Raw genomic sequence first — 20913 nt, 5'->3', positions numbered from 1 at the left:
GATCACATAACTAACTAATTTAGTGTAATGGAGGGAGATGATTACACAAATCTATATGTTAGTTAAAAAGTGGAAGTTGTCGAATGTTTTTAAAAGCAAACCTCTTGCCGAAACCGGTTTGGCTCAGTGGATAGAGCGTTGGCCTGCGGACTGGAGGGTCCCGGGTTCGATTCCGGTCAAGGGCATGTACCTGGGTTGCGGGCACGTCCCCAGTGGGAGATGTGCAGGAGGCAGCTGGTCGATGTTTCTCTCTCATCGATGTTTCTAACTCTCTATCTCTCTCTCCCTTCCTCTCTGTAAAAAATCAATAAAATATATTTAAAAAAAAAAAAAAAGCAAACCCCTTGCTTTTAGGTATACATAACTATTCAGGAAATGTAAACAGCTGCTGTAAGTGGAAGCACTGCTGGGTCATTTTTAATGTAAAAGACAGGACTTTAAATATTGACATTTATTTTCACAAAACGAATGTACCTTTAGGAAGGTCATTTTATAAGCAAACTAGTGGCCTGGTGCACGAATTCATGCACATTGCAAGGAGTTTAATTAGAAAATATTTTAATATCGCTCTTCGCCCTTTCTCTGTAATAGAAGTGTCAACCAAATTCATGATTGACAATGACAGATCGAAACACACATGTGCGATTGGCGGCAGCGAGAGCTTTATATATATAGATAAACTTGCTTAATTAGACCTGCTTTCTGATTTAGCTAAACTTTTTCCAGCCCAGTGAAGCACCCCAACTTCTCTTTCAGGTAATTGTCAGCATCAGAGCAGTAAATATCAACACAAAGCAGATTATTATTATAGATCACACAGGGAGAACAAAGAGTAAAATATATAACTGCAGCTTTGTTTGACTATATTCTGCACAGTGAGAAAACCTGAAGTCATTTTCAAGGTCCACCATTTCTTCTTTTCAGTTGGGTCAGGTTTCTAAGCTTTCTAAATCTCTGTTTTCCGGCTAATGAGAAGAAAATAGGATACCATCGAGTCTCCTATCTACCTACTCCAGGACTTCTGCGAGGATCAAATGAGATGAGGCACGGGAAAATGCTTCACAGACATTTATTTGGTTACAGTGTAAAATGTTCCCACCTGGCTATAAAGCAAGTCGTGTTCCTGGGCTGAAGAAACTGCAAGGAGGCTAGTCGCTAGGGAGAGGAAGTCGGGTGTTAGCTACGTGACATCATTACCCAGACGGACAGACACTTAGAATATTAGCCTTTTATATATATAGATAGTAATTAAAATATTTCACAAATGCATGCCATTGATTTTTACAGTTTAACAAGGCAACCCTTTAAAAGGGATGCATTATTCCCTACCGCTGCAAAGCATATGTATTCTGATGATCACAGGAGTAGCTGAGCTGAGAGAGAACTCGACTTTGCCAGGGAGAGGAAATGTGTGTGAAGTCTTCCACAAGGTGTTTTTAACTTCCATTCCTGAGGATTGTGACTTGTGAGTCCCCACATTACCTGCCCCAGGAGGAAGACCGTCTTATAATTAGATTAGAGCATTTCCTCTCCATGGAACCTTGAAGAAGTGAATCTTTTGAAGTGGCAGGGTTTCAGGTAGCTGGAGCTTTGATTTGGAAATCTGTACTGTAGATATTTCTAAAATATCTATGCACTTGGCTGGCTTCTTAAACACTGAACAACATTTTGCCTTCTCTTGATGTCTCAGAAATGTCATTATGGCTAGCACTGACTGTTACTTCATGAAGATGTGCTTCAGTAGACACTAATCCTACTAGTAGTACAGTAACTTGCATTAAAGAATCATATTGGCCCAGCCAGCATGTCTGAGTGGTTGAACATCGACCTATGTACTAGGAGGTCAAGGTTCAATTCCCAGTCAGGGCACTAGCCTGAGTTGCAGGCTCAATCCCCAATGTGGGGCGTGCAGGAGGCAGCTGATCAATGATTCTTTCTCATCAGTGATGTTCTCTCTTGAATTCAGACCCAGAAAACTATACTTGTATGAAACAAAGGTGGTAACGGTAGGCAGTACTAAATACCTGATGCTTATTCTTATAGCATCCTCCTAGGGGAAGCGGAGGAGAGATGTTACTGCTCGTCTTGTAGCGGGCACGTCGGAGGGACACGTGTGTCCTGCTCAGTGCTGGAAGCTCAAGGGTTGGCCCTGATAATACTTTATGATCTTATCTGTTCCTTAAACTGTCTCCTTGGGTTACCTGATTTGTCCGATGCCCTGTCCTTACATAGCTCACCACCAGTCAGTGCTGCCAGTCACCTGACCCAGCACACACACATCTGAATAAATTACCAAAATGCTCCCATGAAACTTGGTCTCTAGTAATGCACCATTTTGAGCAGAGTATGTATATATATGTGTATGTGTGTCTGTGTTGTTGTTTTTGTTGTTGTTGTTAATCCTCACCCAAGGATATTTTTCCATTGATTTTTAGAGAGAATGGAAGGGAGGGGGAAGACACAGAGAGAGAGAGAAACACCAATGATGAGACACATCGATTGGTTGCCTCCCACAACTGAGGAACGTGCTGTAGACCAGAATCAAACCTGCGACCCTTTAGCCTGCGGGCCGGTGCTCTATCCACTGAGCAAACTGGCCAGGGCTGACACGTCCCATTTATTGATAAGGCCCGAAGTGCTCATGTCACTTGTTTGTGGTGAGCGGAGTAGAGATGCCCCTTCCTCTAGTGTGTACCTCTGTATCCAAGAACCCATGGGTTATTGAAATTAACGAATGAAGGAGCTTTGAACCTAGATTGCCGGCACTAGTTAGACCTAGTCCTGAGAATGTCGTCTTTTCAGACAGCGATGGCTGTTTATTCATTCAAACAGGAACCATTTTGAATGCGAAGGCCAAGAACCTGAAGGAAATCCAAAGAAATAGGAGCTATCTTGCTCAAGAGCCTGGTATAACAGATACCCAGCTAACTGATGACCAATGGATGCTTCACGTGTGACAGGAGTGCTCAGGGCTGGGGCACGGGCATGGAGGCAGCCAGGTGTGGGATCCAGTCTGAGCACAGCCATCTGACTTGTGCAGCTGCAGGAGAGGAGGTCCAAGGAGAGGTGAGAAAAGGCCACAGAGGCTGTCATGCTGCTGGGCTTTTCTCCCAGAGTTCAGCTCAGTGCTCTTTATCCCAATGGTCACTGGCATTTCAGCCTCTGGTGGGGATTGTTCAGGACACTAGAAGTTCCGTCCAAATTAGGCACTTGGGGATTGGCCAGGAAAAAAATCTATAAATATCTGTCTTTTATTACTTCTTTCCCTTTGCCTCAAATGAAGAGGGTTTTTTCTTCTTTTCCCAAGACTGACTCTTCCATCTGCGTTCCTGGTCCATGTTGACCTTTTTAAAGAACTACTGCTCCATGCCCTGCCGGCGTGGCTCAGTGGTTGAGCTTCGACCTATGAACCAGGAGGTCACAGTTCAATTCCCAGTCAGGGCACATGTCTGGGTTGCGGGTTCGATCTCCAGTAGGGGGCGTGCAGGAGGCAGCCGATCAGTAATTCTCTCTCCCTCTCTCCCTTCCTCTCTGAAATCAATAAAAATGTATTTTTTAAAAAGACATTTGGTGGAAAGAAAGATTTACAGAACTCAATGCAAACTCGTTTGATGAGCTGTGTGCCCTGGTACAGCTGACTTAGACTCTGAGTGTGACTTCTCCTCGTCTGTAGACAATAACATCTCCTGTAAGGAGCACAAGTTTGCAAAGAGACCTTTTTAAAGCTATGTCTTTTCTTATATTCTCCCATCTTAATTTCTTTTTGCCATTGTTAGCTCCCAGCTAAATTGTCTTAAGGTTTTTTCTTGCAAAGCCCTAGAGCAGCGGTTCTCAACCTGTGGGTCGTGACCCCTTTGGCGGTCGAACGACCCTTTCACAAGGGTCGCCTAAATACATCCTGCATATCAGATATTTACATTACGATTCAAAACAGTAGCAAAATGACAGTTATGAAGTAGCAACGAAAATAATTTTATGGTTGGGGGTCACCACAACATGAGGAACTGTATTAAAGGGTCGCGGCATTAGGAAGGTTGAGAACCGCTGCCCTAGAGGGTTAAAGCAATGGAGTGGCTTGCTGCTGTCTAGACTGATTTGAAAAGAGTAGCTGGTTGCTCACCCTAAAGGCCTTCCTCTTCTCCTTTCAGTCTCTTAACCTTGGGGCCTCCAAACCTGGTCAAAGAAATGCCAGAACCAGTAGTGCTTGAACCTCTACCCTGAGATTAAAAAGGAAACCCGAGATGGAAACAGTGCCTTTGCAGTCATTGTAAATAATGTTCCCCTTTCTCCTGTCAAGTTCCAAACATCATATTTTACGCAGACTGTTATTCTAAGCAGCCTGGAGTCGCTCAAGTGGAGGCTAATGTTTCACCTGTATTCTAGTCAATTTGGCCAACAGATGTGCAACTCTGAATGACTCACATGTTTAAGTTAATGAAATCATAGATCGATGAAAATTGTCAACTGTGGTAGACCTCTCCTTCCTTCCCGTTTCATGTGAAAAGTGGAGGTGGCAGATGTAATTGTGCAAGAATATACTGCATGTTTTCTACAACAGGTTTTGAGCAGATTTCTCCGTTCCTATGAGCTAGCTATATGTCAGGTGATAAATACTTCTTAGTCTCAGACTGACGGTATCAGATCAAGAAGGAATGTCAGGTATGCTACAGTGTCCATACGCTCTCAGTGTTCAGTTTTGAAAACCTAAGCCCAGAGAGTCAGCGAAATTGTCCCAGGTCGCTCAGGGAGATAATGGCACACCCCAGAATGGAAAGAACCCTTGGTTTTCACCCTCCTACCTGGTGTTCCTGCAGACTAAATGAGTCACTGGTGGGTGAGTCACTTAACCAGGGCCCAGTCATATGCTGCTGTTCCTTTTACTGGCCTTGAGCGTTCTGTTTGGATCCTCAGCACACCCACTAGGTGGCGCCCTAACGCAGAACCGACTGTGGGACTCAGGCAGGGCTCTGCCCCAACTGGAACAAAAGGAGCCAAATAGAGGTGCCCTGTAAGAAGGTTAAATAATTCTAGTAGGGGGTTAGATCTTGTCATTGAATAAACCAGGAGAAAAATTAATTCTTGAACAGAAATGCTATAAATAATAATGCATAAAATACTGTTATTCTTCATTTTCTGGAATTTTAAGACCACATGTCGGGCCTGTGGTCTGAACAGACTAAAAGCACTGGTTCTTCTGTTGAGGAATTTGGAAACCCTTGTTGCGGATAGAAGGACACAGAGAGAAGGAGGTATCATTAATCTTGTAAATAACTACTATTGTAAATAATACATAGATTATTACATAATTACAAGTTCCCAAAATTAAAGGAAAGAGGGGACATTCTCAAAACGAAAATTTGTAACTCTCAGCTCTAGTTTGGATTTGAACTGATTGGTTGCGGCGTTTCAAAATTCTAACAGAATAACTGTTCAGTGGGTCCAGATGTTTTTGATAAAAACTTGGAATTGTCACATCAGCAGCAAAAGCACAGGACTACGGAGTCTGTCTCCTGTTGGGGAGTGCTGATCCGATCCAGAGGGGAGAGAAAAACAGACTCTTCCCCACCCAGGGCATTTCTGCTCCAAGAAGGAACAGAATACGTAAAGACGATTCCAAATCGTTGAAATACATTTATGTGTCCAGAAAAAGTAAGAAATCTCCATTCGCAGCGGGTAGCACAAAGCCAGCAGACAGTCAGAAATTGAAAAGGTTCATCTATATGTCTCAAAACAGTAATCTGGGCCATTTCAGATAATTATATTATTTTGAAGCAGATTCCTCTCTAATTATATAAACTTCTTGAGGACAAACCTTGTTATTTATTTTGTTTGCCTTCACTGCACGGCACAAAATAGCTGTTAAATCAGTATAGATTATGTACATTTATGTCAATAGGGGAGGCTGGGCGTAGAAAGGCTTTATTGTGATTAAAGCATCTGGTCCCTAGAGAGATGCCTGGGAACCTTGGAAGCAGGAAACATTTGAATCTAATTAAAACAGAAGAGGGAGCGGCAGAGAGGAATAAACCATATTGAGGACAGAGGGGAGGCAGCTCTGTGTGCATATGGGGAAGGGAAAGAGTGCTAAATTACAGCTTGGTGAAAGCTCGTACCGAAAAGATAATACATTATTCAATTTTTCATACACTGAAGCCTAAAGGATCTTCCCGTTGGTGCCTTAGATCACATGGTTTCAAAGTATTTGTAAATTGCTGACCAGGTCCCCGCCCTTTCGGTAATAAGCCTGAGCAAGACTTTTACTTACAACTTTGAATCTTTCCCTAATCATCTTGTTTCTGCTGGTCCCCATCATCACTGTGATGAGCAGCGCCCCTGTCTCACTGTACATGTTGGGGATGTCACGGAGCCAAGGCCCCCTGGGGCACGTGGGGAGGGAGGCTGTCTGCTCTCCGGAGCAGTGAGGGCTGGAGGGTCGAAGCCGTGAGGGCTGGCAGTGAGGCTGGGGGATCCTTCCCAGAGCAGTAGGGCTGGGGGGTCGGGGCTCTGAGTGGTTATAGCTGCAGCTGTGAGTTAGCATATAGATGGAGAATGCTGGCATTATGACTGGCCGCCTCCTGTCCTTTGAGCTAGTTAACAAGTGAATGCCTGGCCTGGGGAAATGGTGACTCATCAGACGTCTCTTCCCCTTGTACATACAGTTCCTGAAAAACCCCTCTCCAGCTCTGTTTGCCATCCCCATGGTAGTAAGTCTCTTTTCTTCCTTGCTGCTGTGGCACTTGAACCCCCTCATTCACACCCTCCAGGTCCAGCTAGGACACCTGGCCAGTTGAGGAAAATCAGGCTAATGCCCCAGGAGACAAATCTTTCTATTTCTTTCTTCACTCTTTCTCCCTTTACTTCCCCCAGTGCCTCCTCCCTTCCTCCTTTCTCTCCCAAATCATTTTCAACCTCAGTGAGGGAATGTCTGGAGTGAGAGAGCGAATTCTGGAAGAGGTCTGGCCCCGGAGAATGTTCCAAAGGGTGGGGCTAACGAGGTCTCAAATAGTAAAAAACAGGCAAATGGGTAGCAGCCGTGCACAGGGCTGCACGGGGCTCCCTGCATGTGAATGAACGCTTCGAAGGCAGAGCAGTCCCAGCCAGGTGACTTCCTTAGTCACAAAAAGCGTTGACACACGTCCCCATTCATTTTCCTGCTTTCCTCTGTATTCTCTTTAAAGCCCCCTTCTGTTCATCAACCCCCTTGAAAAACAAAAAAGTAAAAAGCTGATGTTTAAACCTTGTCGGACACCTTTGTGGCCACTTCTGGATCCTAGAGAAACAACCCTGAAATATTTGGCTCACATTTTTCTCACGTTAAATCACTGGTTTGCGTTTGGCAAGGAGCTACAGTGTGTGCCTTGGGTAGCTTCAATTCTCTGTACTTGGAGGGAGAGAGAAGCGCGTTGCACATGCTGGTGGTGTTCAGGGTGACACCCCTCCCTCCATCACTCCTGCCTGACATCGAAGCATCTGGACCCGCAGAGCCTGCTCACAGGGACAGTTGGAGGAGGAGGGGGAAGCGCTGGAAAAGGAAGCCTTGTTTTTCTCTCCTTCCTTCGCGGGTGAATCATGCTCCCACCACTGCAATTAGGTTTTCAAGCCTCCGAGGCTGTTGGTGCGGAGCTGAAAGGGCAAGTCTTGACGTCCCTGTGAGTGAGGAGAAGGGAGGACCGGCTGGGCTCGGGCAGGGCCAGCGCCCTAAAGAGAGGGAGGGGGCAGGGGGAGGGGCCTTTTCTCCGCTGCTGTCATTACATATTTTCAACTAAAATCAGAACCCAGCCCTGCTGCCTGGGAGCAGACGCGGCCCTGAAAGCCTTTTGCTTCAGACGGATCTCCAGGCTTGTGCTTTTTTCTTCCATAAAGAAAATTTGATTTTCCTTCTCTCTTTTTTTAAAGCAAGAACAGTTTAATGGGAATTTTTTTTTTTTTTTATGCCATCCCTTTGCAGTAGCGTTGTCTTCCCTTTTTTCTCTTTTCCTGACCGAGTACGTACTGGATTTGTATTGCCTGCTCTGGTTTTTTCCCCCACGTGCGCCGGCCATTATGCTCAGCCAGTTCATTCTTAATTTTTCTACTGGAGTTATCACCAGGGATGGAAACAGCGTGTGCTTCTCTCGCAGCCAAGATCTGCATAAAGTATAGCACCAGGAGGCATGCATTGTTTTTATTATGAATTATAAACTCATTATCCCGGCGCTCCGAAGTTGTCAGAAAGTTCCGGGTCAGTTCAGGGAAGTGGATTCCGCTGGGTTCTTTTTGATTCCTTTTTGGCCCTTGGAGGGTTTTGCGTAGAGCGCCGTCTGGAAGGCCCGGTCCCCTGCAGCCACCGGGAGGAGTTTGGAGCTCGGGACTGGCGGGGTGCGCTGGTCCCCCCAGTGACCCCGGCACATCGGCGTTGTTCCTCCCTCCTGCACTCGGTCAGAATGTACGAGCGGCACAAGCGGCGCTACAGCCTGTGTGACATCTCCAAGGTGGACAGGACTGTGGACGTGGTGTTGCTGAAGGTAAGGCCACCTCTCAGGCTCTTTCCTCTGGAATCCCATCGCTGCGCCCCTGGCCACCTGCAGGGAGACGGGCTGAGGAGGATGTGTGAGCATTGCGGGTGGGGGGATCGGGTTGGCGATTTTAGGATTCTTAAAGGAATATCTGGTCCCAGCTGAGCTGGTTTGCGTCGGCCTGCGGACTTGAAGGGTCCCAGGTTTAATTCCGGTCAAAGGCATGTACATGTACCTCAGTTGCAGGGTCAGCCCCCAATGAGTGTAGGAGATAACCAATCGATGTGTTGTCTCTTTCACGTCAATGTTTCTCTCTGTGTGTCTCTCCCCCTCCCTTCCACTCTTTCTAAAAAAAAAAAAAAAATCAATGGGAAAAATGTCCTTGGGTGAGGATGAATAAAATAAAGGACTATCTGAACAAAACCAGTGGGACTTGAGAATCAGCTGTGAGCCACTTACTGTTTAAATAGGAGGACCTCCTATTCTTGAAAATGTCCAAGGGAGAGATTCCTCTTTAGAGTTGCTCTTTCCTGCAATGCCTGTCTGTCCCTCCGTCCCTGTCATCCCTGCCCCCTCACCGCCCACCCCCGCCCCCATCCGTCTGGGCATCTTTCTCCGGCTGCCTCTGTCTCTGAGTCGCTCTGTCTTTTGTCAGAGCCTTTTCTGTTGTTTCTGCCATCTCTTCGCTCACAACTCTGGAAGGTTCTCCAATCAACGTATTTACTAAGTGGCGACGTGGTCCTGTTGGCTTGGCTTGACTGCTTTTCGGGTCCGGCCCCAGACTGTTGATAGCCGTGTTTGTTTGCTCAGTGTGAGGTGTCTAAGCAGGACGGGGGTGGAGCCTCTGGAGGGCTAATTGCTCACAGAAGGCATCCTGGGATCTAAAATTAGTAAGGACTCCTCCAGTCAGAAGTTGGGAGTCTGGGAATATTGGATGACTGATGGCGTGCTTATTGGAAGTTTAGCATTTTTCTGACAAAAGCAGGAGAAATTGGAAGCCTCCCAAGTGGTTCAGAGATGCCAAAAGGAACCTCAGTTCCTAACCCTGAGTGAGTACGGAGCTGGGCAGCCAGGCAAAGTGTAACGCATTGCCCTGGTCAAGGAAATCGTGGAGCAATGTTATCGATTTATCAATTCAGTTTATTGCTTGAGGCACCCTCATTCTTTTCATTGGTCCATTGAGGCCAATAATGGGCCCAGAAGAATCGACACGGGAGCCAGTGAAATACCACATTGGACGAGGGGCTGGGACAGGTGTGTGATGGTGTCATTGTCCCTCTGTCATCGCTCCCAGGTGGTGGTTTGACCTGCCAGGCCTGGCCTGGGAGCAGTTGGTCACTGGGCATTTTGAAGTTGCTCCAAGATAATAATCATTTTAGTTTCTCTGAAATGTGATTTCCTTTACAAAATCATACTCGTGTTTTAAAACTTTTGTCCTCAGACACTAGGGAGAGCCTAGTGTTTAGAACCTTTATATGCTTGACTCTCCATGATTTTACATGTGGGGGGGGGGGAGAAGGGGAGAGGGAAAAGGACAAGAGGAAGGGGAGAGAGAAGATCTCAGTCTCATAGGAATGTCATACATTTTAAAAAGGCTAAAATGTGAGGAGCTCTGTGCTCGAACTGGGCATGAAAACCTTTATGTGGAGCAAAATCACAGGCTTACTGGCCTCATAGATGCGATTTTAAAGTTTTATTTTTTTAAATATTTGCATTGATTTCAGGGGAAGGGAGAAGGCGAGAGAGATGGAAACATCAATGATGAGAATCATGGATCGGCTGCCTCCTACACACCCCCCACTGGGGATGGAGCCCACAACCCGGGCATGTGCCCTGACCAGGAATCGAACCGTGACCTCCTGGTTCATAGGTCAATGCTCAACCACTGAGCCATGCCGGCCAGGCAAGCCCTGTTTTAGATAAAGATCCTTCACAGGTGATGTCATTAAAAAAACAAACAAAACAAAACCGGATCCCTTCAGGATAAGAACATGCCTGTTACACCAAGGGGAAGGGGTTTTAGAAAGAGCAACAGCAAGTCCAGGCCCCGAAGTGGGAGGGAATGGCTGGGCCATGTGACAGGAGCACCTGGGTAAGTGGGGAGCGCAGGGCTGCTGGAGGCGCAGTGGGGACCTGGAAAAGCAAGGTCTTGACCGCCCTGGTGAGGAATTTGCTTTGTTTGGCTACAGCACTTCTCAGCGTATGTTTACACAGGGTCATTCTGACTGTGGGCATCAGCGAGGCTGCCATTGTGGGAGTCCCGGCCCCATAAAATGCTTTCGTGGTCACAGTGGGAAGAAGGGGGTGGATAGGAGATACGGGCATTTACTTTTCACATTCCTAGTCTCGTTTTACTTACGGAAAAACAGATTCCGATAGTCATTTTCTGAAGGTCTCATGGCTCATACACAATAGCTGGTAGGATGCAGCCCCAGATCCGATTGCTTTCAGAGTCCATGTTCTTGCTATCCTGGACCTTTTCTTTGAGGCGACCAGTTCCTTTTATTACATGAATATGTATGTATCAGTTGTTATTTATATATAAAAATTCATGTTTTTTCTGTCCGAGACCTTTCATGTTGGGAGAAGTCCTAGAAACTAAACCATCACTTCTTTCTCAGGACATTGCCTTCTGTAAACACTTGGACAGGTGCACCATCTCTTATACTTGCAGTTTGTCACACAAGTTGTAGCAGATTTTCCCTATAATTCTTCTAAAAAATTACTCAGAAGTGCTCTCCAATTATCTTCCACTTTGAATTTCATTATCTTTAATTAGTGTTTTTAAAAAATAATGGTATTGGGGCCCTAGCTGGCTTGGCTGAGTGGATAGAGCGTCAGCCTGCGGACTGAAAGGTCCCAGGTTTGATTCCAGGTCAAGGGCACATGCCTGGCTTTCGGGCTCGATCCACAGTGTGGGGAGTGCAGGAGGCAGCCAATCCATGATCCTTTCTCATCATTGATGTTTCTGTCTCTCTCTCCCTCTCCCTTCCTCTTTGAAATCCCTAACAATATATTTTTAAAAAAAGATAATGGTATTGGGTATACTTCAGATCTCAAGTGATCATGTGTATGTTTGCAATCTATTTTTATCTCTGGAAGTTTGCTTTTCAAACTAAGGAGCTTGAAGTTTTTTCATATGTTCACTAGACATTTCTAAGCACACAGAGCAATGTCCCTGATTCAGATTAAATACTTGGTAAGGCCCTGGCTGGCGTGGTTCAGTGGTTAGAGCGTCGGCCCTCACATGGAAGAGTTTCATTCCTGGTCAAGGGCATGCACCTGGGTTGCAGGTTCCATCCCCACCCTCACTCCCAAGTGGGGCGTATGCAGGAGATAACCAATCGAAGTGTCTCTCTTCTGTTTCTCTCCCCTCCCTCCCTCCTTTCCACTCTCTCTGAAAAGCAATGGGGAAAATATCCTTCGGGAGGATTAACAACAACAATAAAAATACTAGGTATTTGCTAATTGAGTGAGTTAATCTTTTAAGATTTGTAAGTGTGGATTCATAAGCATCATTTTCTATAAACTGTATTCAGTGTCCTGATAAGGTAACCATCCCAGAGATGAAGTATGACAATAATCATAAAATTGAGATTTTGAGCCCATCATTTTGGTATTACACATTTACAGCTCCAGTCCCTGCCATTGGCATCCTAACAATCACTGTAGATTAGCTTCAGAATTCCCATCCTGTCTTACGTCCCCTGCATATTGGCCTATTCTGCACCCTGGTCTCTCTTCCCTTTGTCAGGTCTGTATAGTTTCAGGGTAGTTCTTCTGCATCAGGCCTTAGATTCCCCTGAGGCTACGTACATTGGTCTTTATCTTCAGGTCAGCTCTTGTTCTCACCATCAACCCCAGCATCCCAAATCTTACTTCCTTTCTGAATCCTGCCCCCCCCAAATAATAACACATAAGTTGATAGTATTTCTTGTCACCACCCTCCACGGTCCCCCATCCAAGTCCACACATACACATTCCTCTTCCTCACTAAGTGACCATCCCTTGGTTCCTCTCTCCTAATGCCTATGACTTTAGGCTCTTGGGATAAATGGTTGGCAATGCTAAATCACATTCTCAAACTGGGATATGTAATAATTTTCATTGTTAGCAGAATCCTCTTGGTATCTACATGCCTATTTTCCTCCACTTCCTTTAGTAAGCTAGCGTTGACCCCCCAAGTTGGTGAATGACAGGAGCTTTTGCCTGTAGCTGACATGATAAGCATTCCTGAGGCCGTTCTTAAACAAGAGGGTAGCAAGGATCAGCAACTGGGCAGAACTACCATCTGCCAAGACAGAAGAGGGTCAGACTCTAGGATTCACTGGCGATCTGAACTGAGGTAGTCCTGGGCCATTTCTGTTTTACTATAATTTTAGGTTCCTGGTTTCTCGTGTTTGATGAGCATACTTTGTAGCTGGTCATTAATACTTTGTAGGCAGTAATTCAGAGTTCCCGATGGCTGGTTAAAAGATGCGCAACCATGTTGTGTGTGCACTGAAAGAAAGTGTTTCCAGAGGACCCCCTCCGCCCTATTCATGATGTCTGGGCAGGCCACTCGACCTCAGAGCTAAAGCCAAAGGAGTAGTTTGTCTTTAAGGACAGTGTTACTTTCCAGAGAAATATACATCCTTGAAAAGTTGGCTTGCTTTAAGAGATTTCCTCATTGCCTTCAATGAAAGGTACGGAGGCTGAGCCTTGAAGATGGCCACAGCATCTGCTCAGTGACAGTCTGATTCCCTGAAAAGACTGACTCAAGGGTTGGCTCCCGTGTCCGGATGGTGGGTTCTGCTTCCTTTTGTTCAGAGTTGGAACTCTGGCTGGATCTCCTGAGACAGATGCAGAGGAAGTAAATAGGGGCAGCGGCTGGGAAGGCTGGGTGTAACCGTGGGCTGTATTATTAGGATGTTCGGATATAAACAGTAGCAGACACGCTGCCAAAAACAAAAGCCAGCTCCCTCTGCGCTGGAAATATGTACAGCTCTATTTTCAGCCTGATGGGAACGCAACGTGGGTGTGATTTATGGAATCGCAAGGGGTCCCAGGGCATGAAAACAGCGTGTGGGCGGGGTCCGGTGAGGGTCTGGCCTTTCTTCTGAAGTACCTTCTCTTACCCCTGGGCACGTGCGCAAGAACTTACCAGAACTGTGGATGTGAATACCTGCAGTGGCCATGATCTTTCTGTCACGGAGACGATATGAACAAAAGACTTTTTTTTATTTAAAGAGTCATGAACATGGTCAGAGCCAGAAACTCTGTTTTTGGTAACTTACCCTCCAGAAGATACGGATATCTAATGGCCAAGTCTCTGTTTTCCTCATTTCAAGCTACTTGCTCAAACATTTGGGAATAATCTTGAACTGTTCCTTCCTCGGCCCATTCAATCTGTTGCCAGTCCTGTATTTGCCTCATGGCTGACAGATTCCATCAGGGCAAATCTGGATAGAGGGCATCATCATCATCATCTTTGTTTTTCTCTTAAAACTCAGGTTATTAGTAGTCTCAACACGATGGTTTCTTTCTATCGTGTCCCCTAGTCCTGATTTGGCCGTCAGAACCTTTTGCCAAGCCCCGTCTCGGAGCCGGCTAAGAAGGGTGTTGATAGTACAAGGAACTGGCTTATTTGTTCATGTAAAAAACCCCGTCTCAGAGGTCACCTTTTGGAAAGGAGACTAACATGACAACAGATGTGCTACATGTGTGTACTCAGAGCCATTCTTCGTTCCTGTTTCTACACCTTTGGGCTTTTTATGCGTCTCAAACACATCTAAGGACAAGATCTCTAATCTGGGTTACAATGATAGGCAGTAAAGTCGTCCATAGTATTTCTTCGTTATCTTTTCAATGTCTATAGGTTCTGTGATAATGTCCCCCTTTAATTTCTGATATTGATAATTTGTAACTTTTGTTCTTGCTCGGCCTAGCTAGAGTTTTAGCAGTATCGTTGATCTTTTCAAGGAAATCACCTTTTGATTTTTATTTATTTTATTGTTTCTCTCTCTTCTACCGCATTGATTTCTGCGAAATACGGTCTATCTCCCATGCACACTCCAAAAGAATGTGTCCTGTTATTGTTGCAGGAAGTGTTCTGTATGTTTGTTAGATCAAATTGGTTGATAATGTCTTTCAAGTTTTCTGTATCCTTACGGATTTTATGTCTACTTGTTTTAGCAATTATGGAGAGAGGTGTGAAAATGACTCTTATATGCCTAAGTTTTATCAAAAATCTCTCCAGAGCATTAATTATCGATTGCCTTGTGTGTATTGTGAAAACGTATTTTTTCTTAAAATAATTTTACCCACTTTGCAGTAAAGTTTCAAAGAAAAGGATGGGCGTGATGGAGCAGTATGTGCACTTGCAGCTGCTGGAAGAGCATCCCCCATGGCTTCACTGTCTGAAACTCAGTCTCTCTTCTTTCCTCCAGATAAACCGGGAAAGCTGGTGCACGATTGAGCCGTGTGCTGATGCAGCCTCCCTCCTGGCTCCCCCGCAGAGCCCAGGTAAGCAGGGGTTTCCCTTCCGACTCGCTTGAACACCGCTGTCCAAAATGCACATGTTCTAGAGCCACGGTTCCACTCCAACACCAGGTCGTTCGATTTGGAGATCTGTTCTTCCTTAGCATGCTACACAATAACATAATACAATTCCTTAATCCAGTAAAACTATAAATCTATATTGTGAAGGACTAAATCTGTGGCTCTCAATCTTAGTTACACATTGAAAGTATCTTGGCAGGGTTGAGCGATGGGGGCCTGGGCAAAAAGGTGAAGGAGATCAAAAGGTGCAACCTTACAGTTATAACGTAAGTACGTCATGGGATGTAATGGACAGCATAGGGAATACGGTCAGTGGTACCACAATAACTTTGTACCGCGACAGATGGTTGCTAGAGTTCTCATGCTGTGATCACTTTGTAAGGAATATAAATATCAGATCACTGTGTTGTACACGTGGAACGAATATAATATTTTATGTCAACTGTAATTAAAAACAGCTTCACATTCCAGAATGAAGAAAAAAAAAGTATCTTGGGAGCGTTAAGATACCCGGATGGCTGGGTCCTACCCCCAGAGATTCTGATTTACTTGCTCTGGGGGGTGTGGCCTGGGCATCAAACTCTTTCAGAGCTCCTTTGGTTGCTCCCCTGTGCAGCTGACCATTAAGAATCACAGACTTTGGAAGTACTGTCAGGAACTGAGTCTTTCCCTAAGTGCTCAGGAGGCCTCAGTAACAAGACCTTGCTTGGTAATAACAGCACGTGGCTGTGGTTAGTGAGGAGTCCCGACTGTTTACCCAGGTTTAGCCACTAATTCATGGGGACGAAGGCGTGTTCCCTCATGTCTCTGTGCGCCATTGTCTCTGACCTCCCGAGCATCACCAGCTTTTCTTACTGGGTGTCACCCGAATGCCATGGTGGGCAGCTGTAGCCATTGCCTGTCCCTGCAGCTGCCATGAACACTGGCTAATTACATTCTGGCCTCTTAAGTCTACATTCCCCCCAGAACTTCTGTTTACATTTCCAGATTTTAATAACCTGCTTTAAAAACTACCGAGGCATCATTTAAGGCCTTTCTGGAAACCATTTGTCTGTGGTTGTACTGCAGTAGTCTTACATTTAAAGGCGAACTTCAGCCCGGCCTGCATGGCTCAGTGGATGAGCCTCAACCTATGAACCAGGAGGTCACGGTTCGATTCCAATTAAGGGCACATGCCGGGGTTGTGGGCTCGATCCCCAGTGTGGGGAGTGCAGGAGGCAGCCAACCAGTGATTCTCTGTCATCATTGATATTTCTTTTCTGTCCCTCTCTTCCTCTCTCTGAAGTCCATAAAAATGTATTTTAAAAAACACACACAAAAACAACTTTTAAAGACAAACTTTAAATCCTTTATTTCCAGAGGGTTTTCCTACTGATTCTCAACTCACTTCACTCCAAAGGAAGTGTTGGAAACAAACGTGCAGAGTGTTTTTCTCTACTTTTGTCCCACGCGGAGAAAGCGCTTAAAGGATATTAATAGGCGCCCTAACCGGTTTGGCTCAGTGGATAGAGCGTCGGCCTGCGGACTCAAGGGTCCTGGGTTCGATTCCGGTCAAGGGCATGTACCTTAGTTGTGGGCACATCCCCAGTAGGCAGTGTGCAGGAGGCAGCTGATCAATGTTTCTCTCATCGATGTTTCTAATTCTCTATCCCTCTCTCCCTTCCTCTCTGCAAAAAATCAATAAAATCTATATTTTTAAAAAAAGGCTATTAAAAGGCTATAGTTGTGTTTAGGGCCTCCGTGTGTTATAAGATTGATTCTGTTCAAATGCAGCTGAAACGTCCCCAGTCCAGCCCCTTAGAATCTTTTATTTAAAAGTTTCCCCTTACTTTATCCCATAAGCTGTCTGGGGCTTTTTCTAAAAGTGTAATTATTCCCAACCACCCAAGCAATGAACTGTCTGTCCTGTGAAGGTGAATGAGGTTGCCTCACAGTTTGAATATTCACAGGAGTTTCTCCATGTGCGGTAGTTTCATTTACTTGTTTAAAGAAATGATCTTTGACACCCCCCCCCCCCACACACACACACACTCCAACCCCAAACGTACCTCTTTGGTGTTTTTAAACTTCAGTTTAACAAAATCCAGCATCTGGTTTATGCTTCTGAACTTAAGACGTGAGGTTTTTTACTTTCAGGCATAGTTTTTTTGGTGAATTCTAGGCAGGTTTCCTTCTTTGGCTTTATGAACACAGCTCAGGGCAGCGGTAGGGTTAAACCAAATGAGAAAGTATCTTTTAAAACTACTTTGTATATTTTAAAATTCTGGGTAAATAAATGCAGGAAAGCACTATGCTGAGCCCAGTGAGTGCTGCTGGTATGTTCCTACGCTACCCTACCCGACTATAATTTGTTTGCATACATATAATTTTATACCCAGATGACTAGATAGCATCGTTAAGAGTCCACGTTTTGCTCGCTGTGAAAAAGCTAATGGCTCAGGACACAGAAGTTGTTGACATTTGTGTAAGGGTCATAAAACGGTCTGGCCCACCTCAAGGCCTCCTGACTGAACGCTCCTTGAGCCACACGTTACAGGTCAGTGAAGCCCTGACTTCATTAGCGAGCTGATCACACGCCTGTTGTGTGCGAGGGGCAGAGCTCCGATGGCTGTGTGTATAAATCATTTCTAACTGTCGCTACAGCTACTTGAGGGAGCTCCCCACCTTCCCATTTCACTGCTATGGAAATGGAGACTGAGGGGGTTAAGTGACTTCCTGCCTGGGATCTTCCTGGCGATAAGTGGTCAGACCGAGATTGAAGCCACGTCAGTCTAACTCTAAGGCTAGTGCCCATTCTTCTACCTTCATGCGCTGCTCTATCTTATTCATTAGGAAGGGGACACGTAGGAAGAAAGGGAAGATTTTAATTCATTTTGAAAACTTACCAACACACGTGAGCTGGGGTGTGGGTTAGCTTGCCTTTAACCCTCCTCCCCCCCCCAATTGTGGGGTTTCATAACGGCTTCAAGTCCTTTCCTATCCTTTCTCCTGGTTCCCCTGCTCTGTCCCCCTCCCCGGCTCAGCAGGCACCAGCATCTCCCACAGCGACGCTCCTCCGTCTGGGTCAGTGGTCCCCGTGGTGGGGGCTCTCTCCTGGGGGAGGAGTTGCTGCGAGGGCCCCCCTGGGTCCTCCTGTGGCTTTTCCATGAGAATGTCTAGGGCTGGTGTTTTCCAGCCCGGAGCGGGGACGTGCTCTGTGAGGCTGCCAGCTGGACTGCTGGGCTCAGCACAGTGGCTGGGACAGCCCTTTCTCTTCCTGGCCAGCCCCCCATTTTCCCTCAGCCACGGGACGGGGTTTCTGATTTTTCCACGTGTGGAAAGGGGAAGGAGTGGAAAGCTCACACCCACCAGCTCCACCCAAGGTACCACACTCTCTGAACTGTGTGTGTGTGTGTGTGTGTGTGTGTGTGTGTGTGTAGCGGGGCACTCCAAAAGACCCGTGATTTTTTGTTTTTTTATTGATTTCAGAGACAAAGGGAGAGGGGAGAGAGAGAAACATCAGTGATGAGAGAGAATCCTTGATTGGCTGCCTCTTGCACAAACCCCTACTGAGGATCGAGCCTGCAACCCACGCATGTACCCTGACCAGGAATTGAACTGTGACCTGGTTCATAGTTGATGCTGAACCACTGGGCCACACTGGCTGGGCGAAACGACACTCTTGTTACTGTATGAGGCTCAGCCCATTGCCTGGCAGCCCCGTTACAGCGAAGCCCTGCAGCCCCTGGTCTGACTGCTGGAATGAAAAGAAACGGACCTTTTTACGTATTGATTGAATATGGTCTCTTTTTCAGAATGTGAGAACTTCCTGGGTGTTGGGCTGGGCCGGGAGTGTGCCCCCACAGAAGGTGAACTGAAAAGAGAATCCGGGAGTGACTCCGACCTCTTCCACTCGCCCAGCGAAGACGTGGACACCATCGTCTTCTCCAAGGTACCGCCCGTGGCTCGCTGAGTGGGGTCTCTGCTGGAGCAGTGTCGGGGTCCCTCAGAGCGGGGAGCTCCAGGTCCCCAGGGGCTTCGAACAAGGCCGCGGCCCCTTTATTTTCTTCAGCATCACGGCAAGAACTGGAAGTGAACGAAATCAGATGACAATGAGCACTTGTCAGTGGGAGGAAGGACCGGGCTCAGACTGCATGATGTCATGTGTATAAACTAACCACAGAGTCATTTCTGATGAATGTGCTTAGGCCTGAAGCTCACTGTGGAGCTGGGTGATGTCAAGCGGCTTAATTGGAACTTTCTAGATCTCTGCTCGGGAGCCCAAGCTTTCTCTCTGAAAAGCCCAGCCCAGCCACATGAATCACCTCGTGTTTTTCTTATAATTTGAGGCCCCCTAAGAGGGTGGAGGTGGTTTCCTTTTTTTTTTTTGCACCTGGTTGCATCGAGTTCTGCTTTGTTTCCTAAGAAAACTAGAGGCCTTTCCCACAGCTGGGTCAGCACTGGCACCAGCTGTGTGCCCCACAGGAGGTTGTCTCAGTAGCGAGGGGGTGAGGGGCAGGCGAGGCCGCTGTGGAGGCCCCTGTGTGAGGGTTCATGGTGACGGGCAGTGAGGGGAGCAGTTGTGTCAGTGGGTAGATACATCCTCCAGGCCCGCGTGACGGTGCTGCTGCAAAGTTATGGTAGAAGCACGGAGACTTGCCCGGCCGGCATGGCTCAGTGATGGAGCGTCAACCTATGAGCCAGGAGGTCACAGTTCCATTCCGGTGTTGTGGGCTCGATCCCCCAGTAGGGGGCGTGCAGGAGGTGGCTAACCACGATTGTCTCATCATTGATGTTTCTCTCTCTTCCTCTCTGAAATTAAAAAAAAAAAGAAAAAGAATGGAGGCTTTAACGTTCTGGGGTCTGGCCCACAACGTATTCAAGCCTCTTGAATGACCTTCAGACACTCTCATTGCTGTCCAAGCGGCCCATGTGTGTCCCTTTGGCCTTCCCTGACCTTTCCTCCTGGCTCCTTTCCCTCGCACTCCGCGTCTCCTCAGGGGCTTGCGAAGATTTGTGGAGCTCCAGGATTTCTGTCATGGTTGCTCAGAGTGGACTGGTTGGCTCCAGAGTGTGTCAAGTAAAAATTCCACATTCTTGGGAAGGTCTGTCCTTTTCTGGAGTTATTTAGGAAGAGGGAAACCAATAGCATTTAAAAAACAAAAAAAACAAAAAAAAACCCCACCAGAATTTGGGTAATTTTCACTGTAATTTTGAGGTTTTCATTATAAGGACTTCTAAAGTCTCCTCCACCTGTACCACCGATCTCCTGCTGCACCCCCCTACCCCCCCACACATACACACACACACTCACTCACACTCACACTCACACACACACTCACTCACACTCACACACACACACGCACCCACACACGCACCCACACACACACATACACACACACACACTCACACTCACACACACACGCGCACACACACACACACACACACACACACTCACACACACACACTCTCACACACACACTCACACTCACACACACACACACTCACACACACACACTCACACACACACTCTCACACACACACACACTCACACACACACACACACACTCACACACACACTCTGCTGAATGCCATTCTAGAGATGCTGATCTTTGAAAATAAATTGCTTTTGTCTGAGATAAATAGATTAGATAATATCTCTGCGTTCCAGCTTTAAGTTTGAATCATCGATAATCCCTGAATGGTGTCATGGATATGCACATGTTTTGTTAATCGTTTCTGTGTGTAGTAAAAAACCTGATAAAAATGGGAGTCTTCACTTAGAAATGCTTGCTGCCTCCTAGTGCATGACACCTTCCCTGGATGTAACCATCTCCACAGAATGGTAGTTATTTAATGCTCCCTAAATTGAGCGATTTTCCTAGCTACGCAGAATTAG

At 46.3% G+C, this 20913-nt stretch overlaps 1 protein-coding gene across 3 annotated transcripts in view; it reads left to right on the top strand.

The window, feature by feature from the left end:
• The window catches only part of AKAP13 (A-kinase anchoring protein 13), a 92714-nt gene that overhangs the window by 14566 nt on the left and 57235 nt on the right, over window positions 1–20913 (top strand). The window contains exons 1-3 of one of the 3 annotated variants that reach the window (XM_023744051.1): window positions 7784–8504; window positions 14924–14999; window positions 18830–18966. In XM_023744051.1, the coding sequence (XP_023599819.1) occupies window positions 8424–8504; window positions 14924–14999; window positions 18830–18966 (294 nt within the window). In that variant the 5' untranslated portion in view covers window positions 7784–8423. Of the gene's footprint in view, window positions 1–7783; window positions 8505–14923; window positions 15000–18829; window positions 18967–20913 lie in introns of those variants that run through there. The other 2 variants (XM_023744052.1, XM_023744049.1) reach the window with 2 other exon arrangements.

This window comes from Myotis lucifugus, unplaced genomic scaffold (genome assembly GCF_000147115.1).
Source record: "Myotis lucifugus unplaced genomic scaffold, Myoluc2.0 scaffold_425, whole genome shotgun sequence".
NCBI lineage: Eukaryota > Metazoa > Chordata > Mammalia > Chiroptera > Vespertilionidae > Myotis > Myotis lucifugus.
This window is presented reverse-complemented; position numbering and strand designations above follow the sequence as displayed.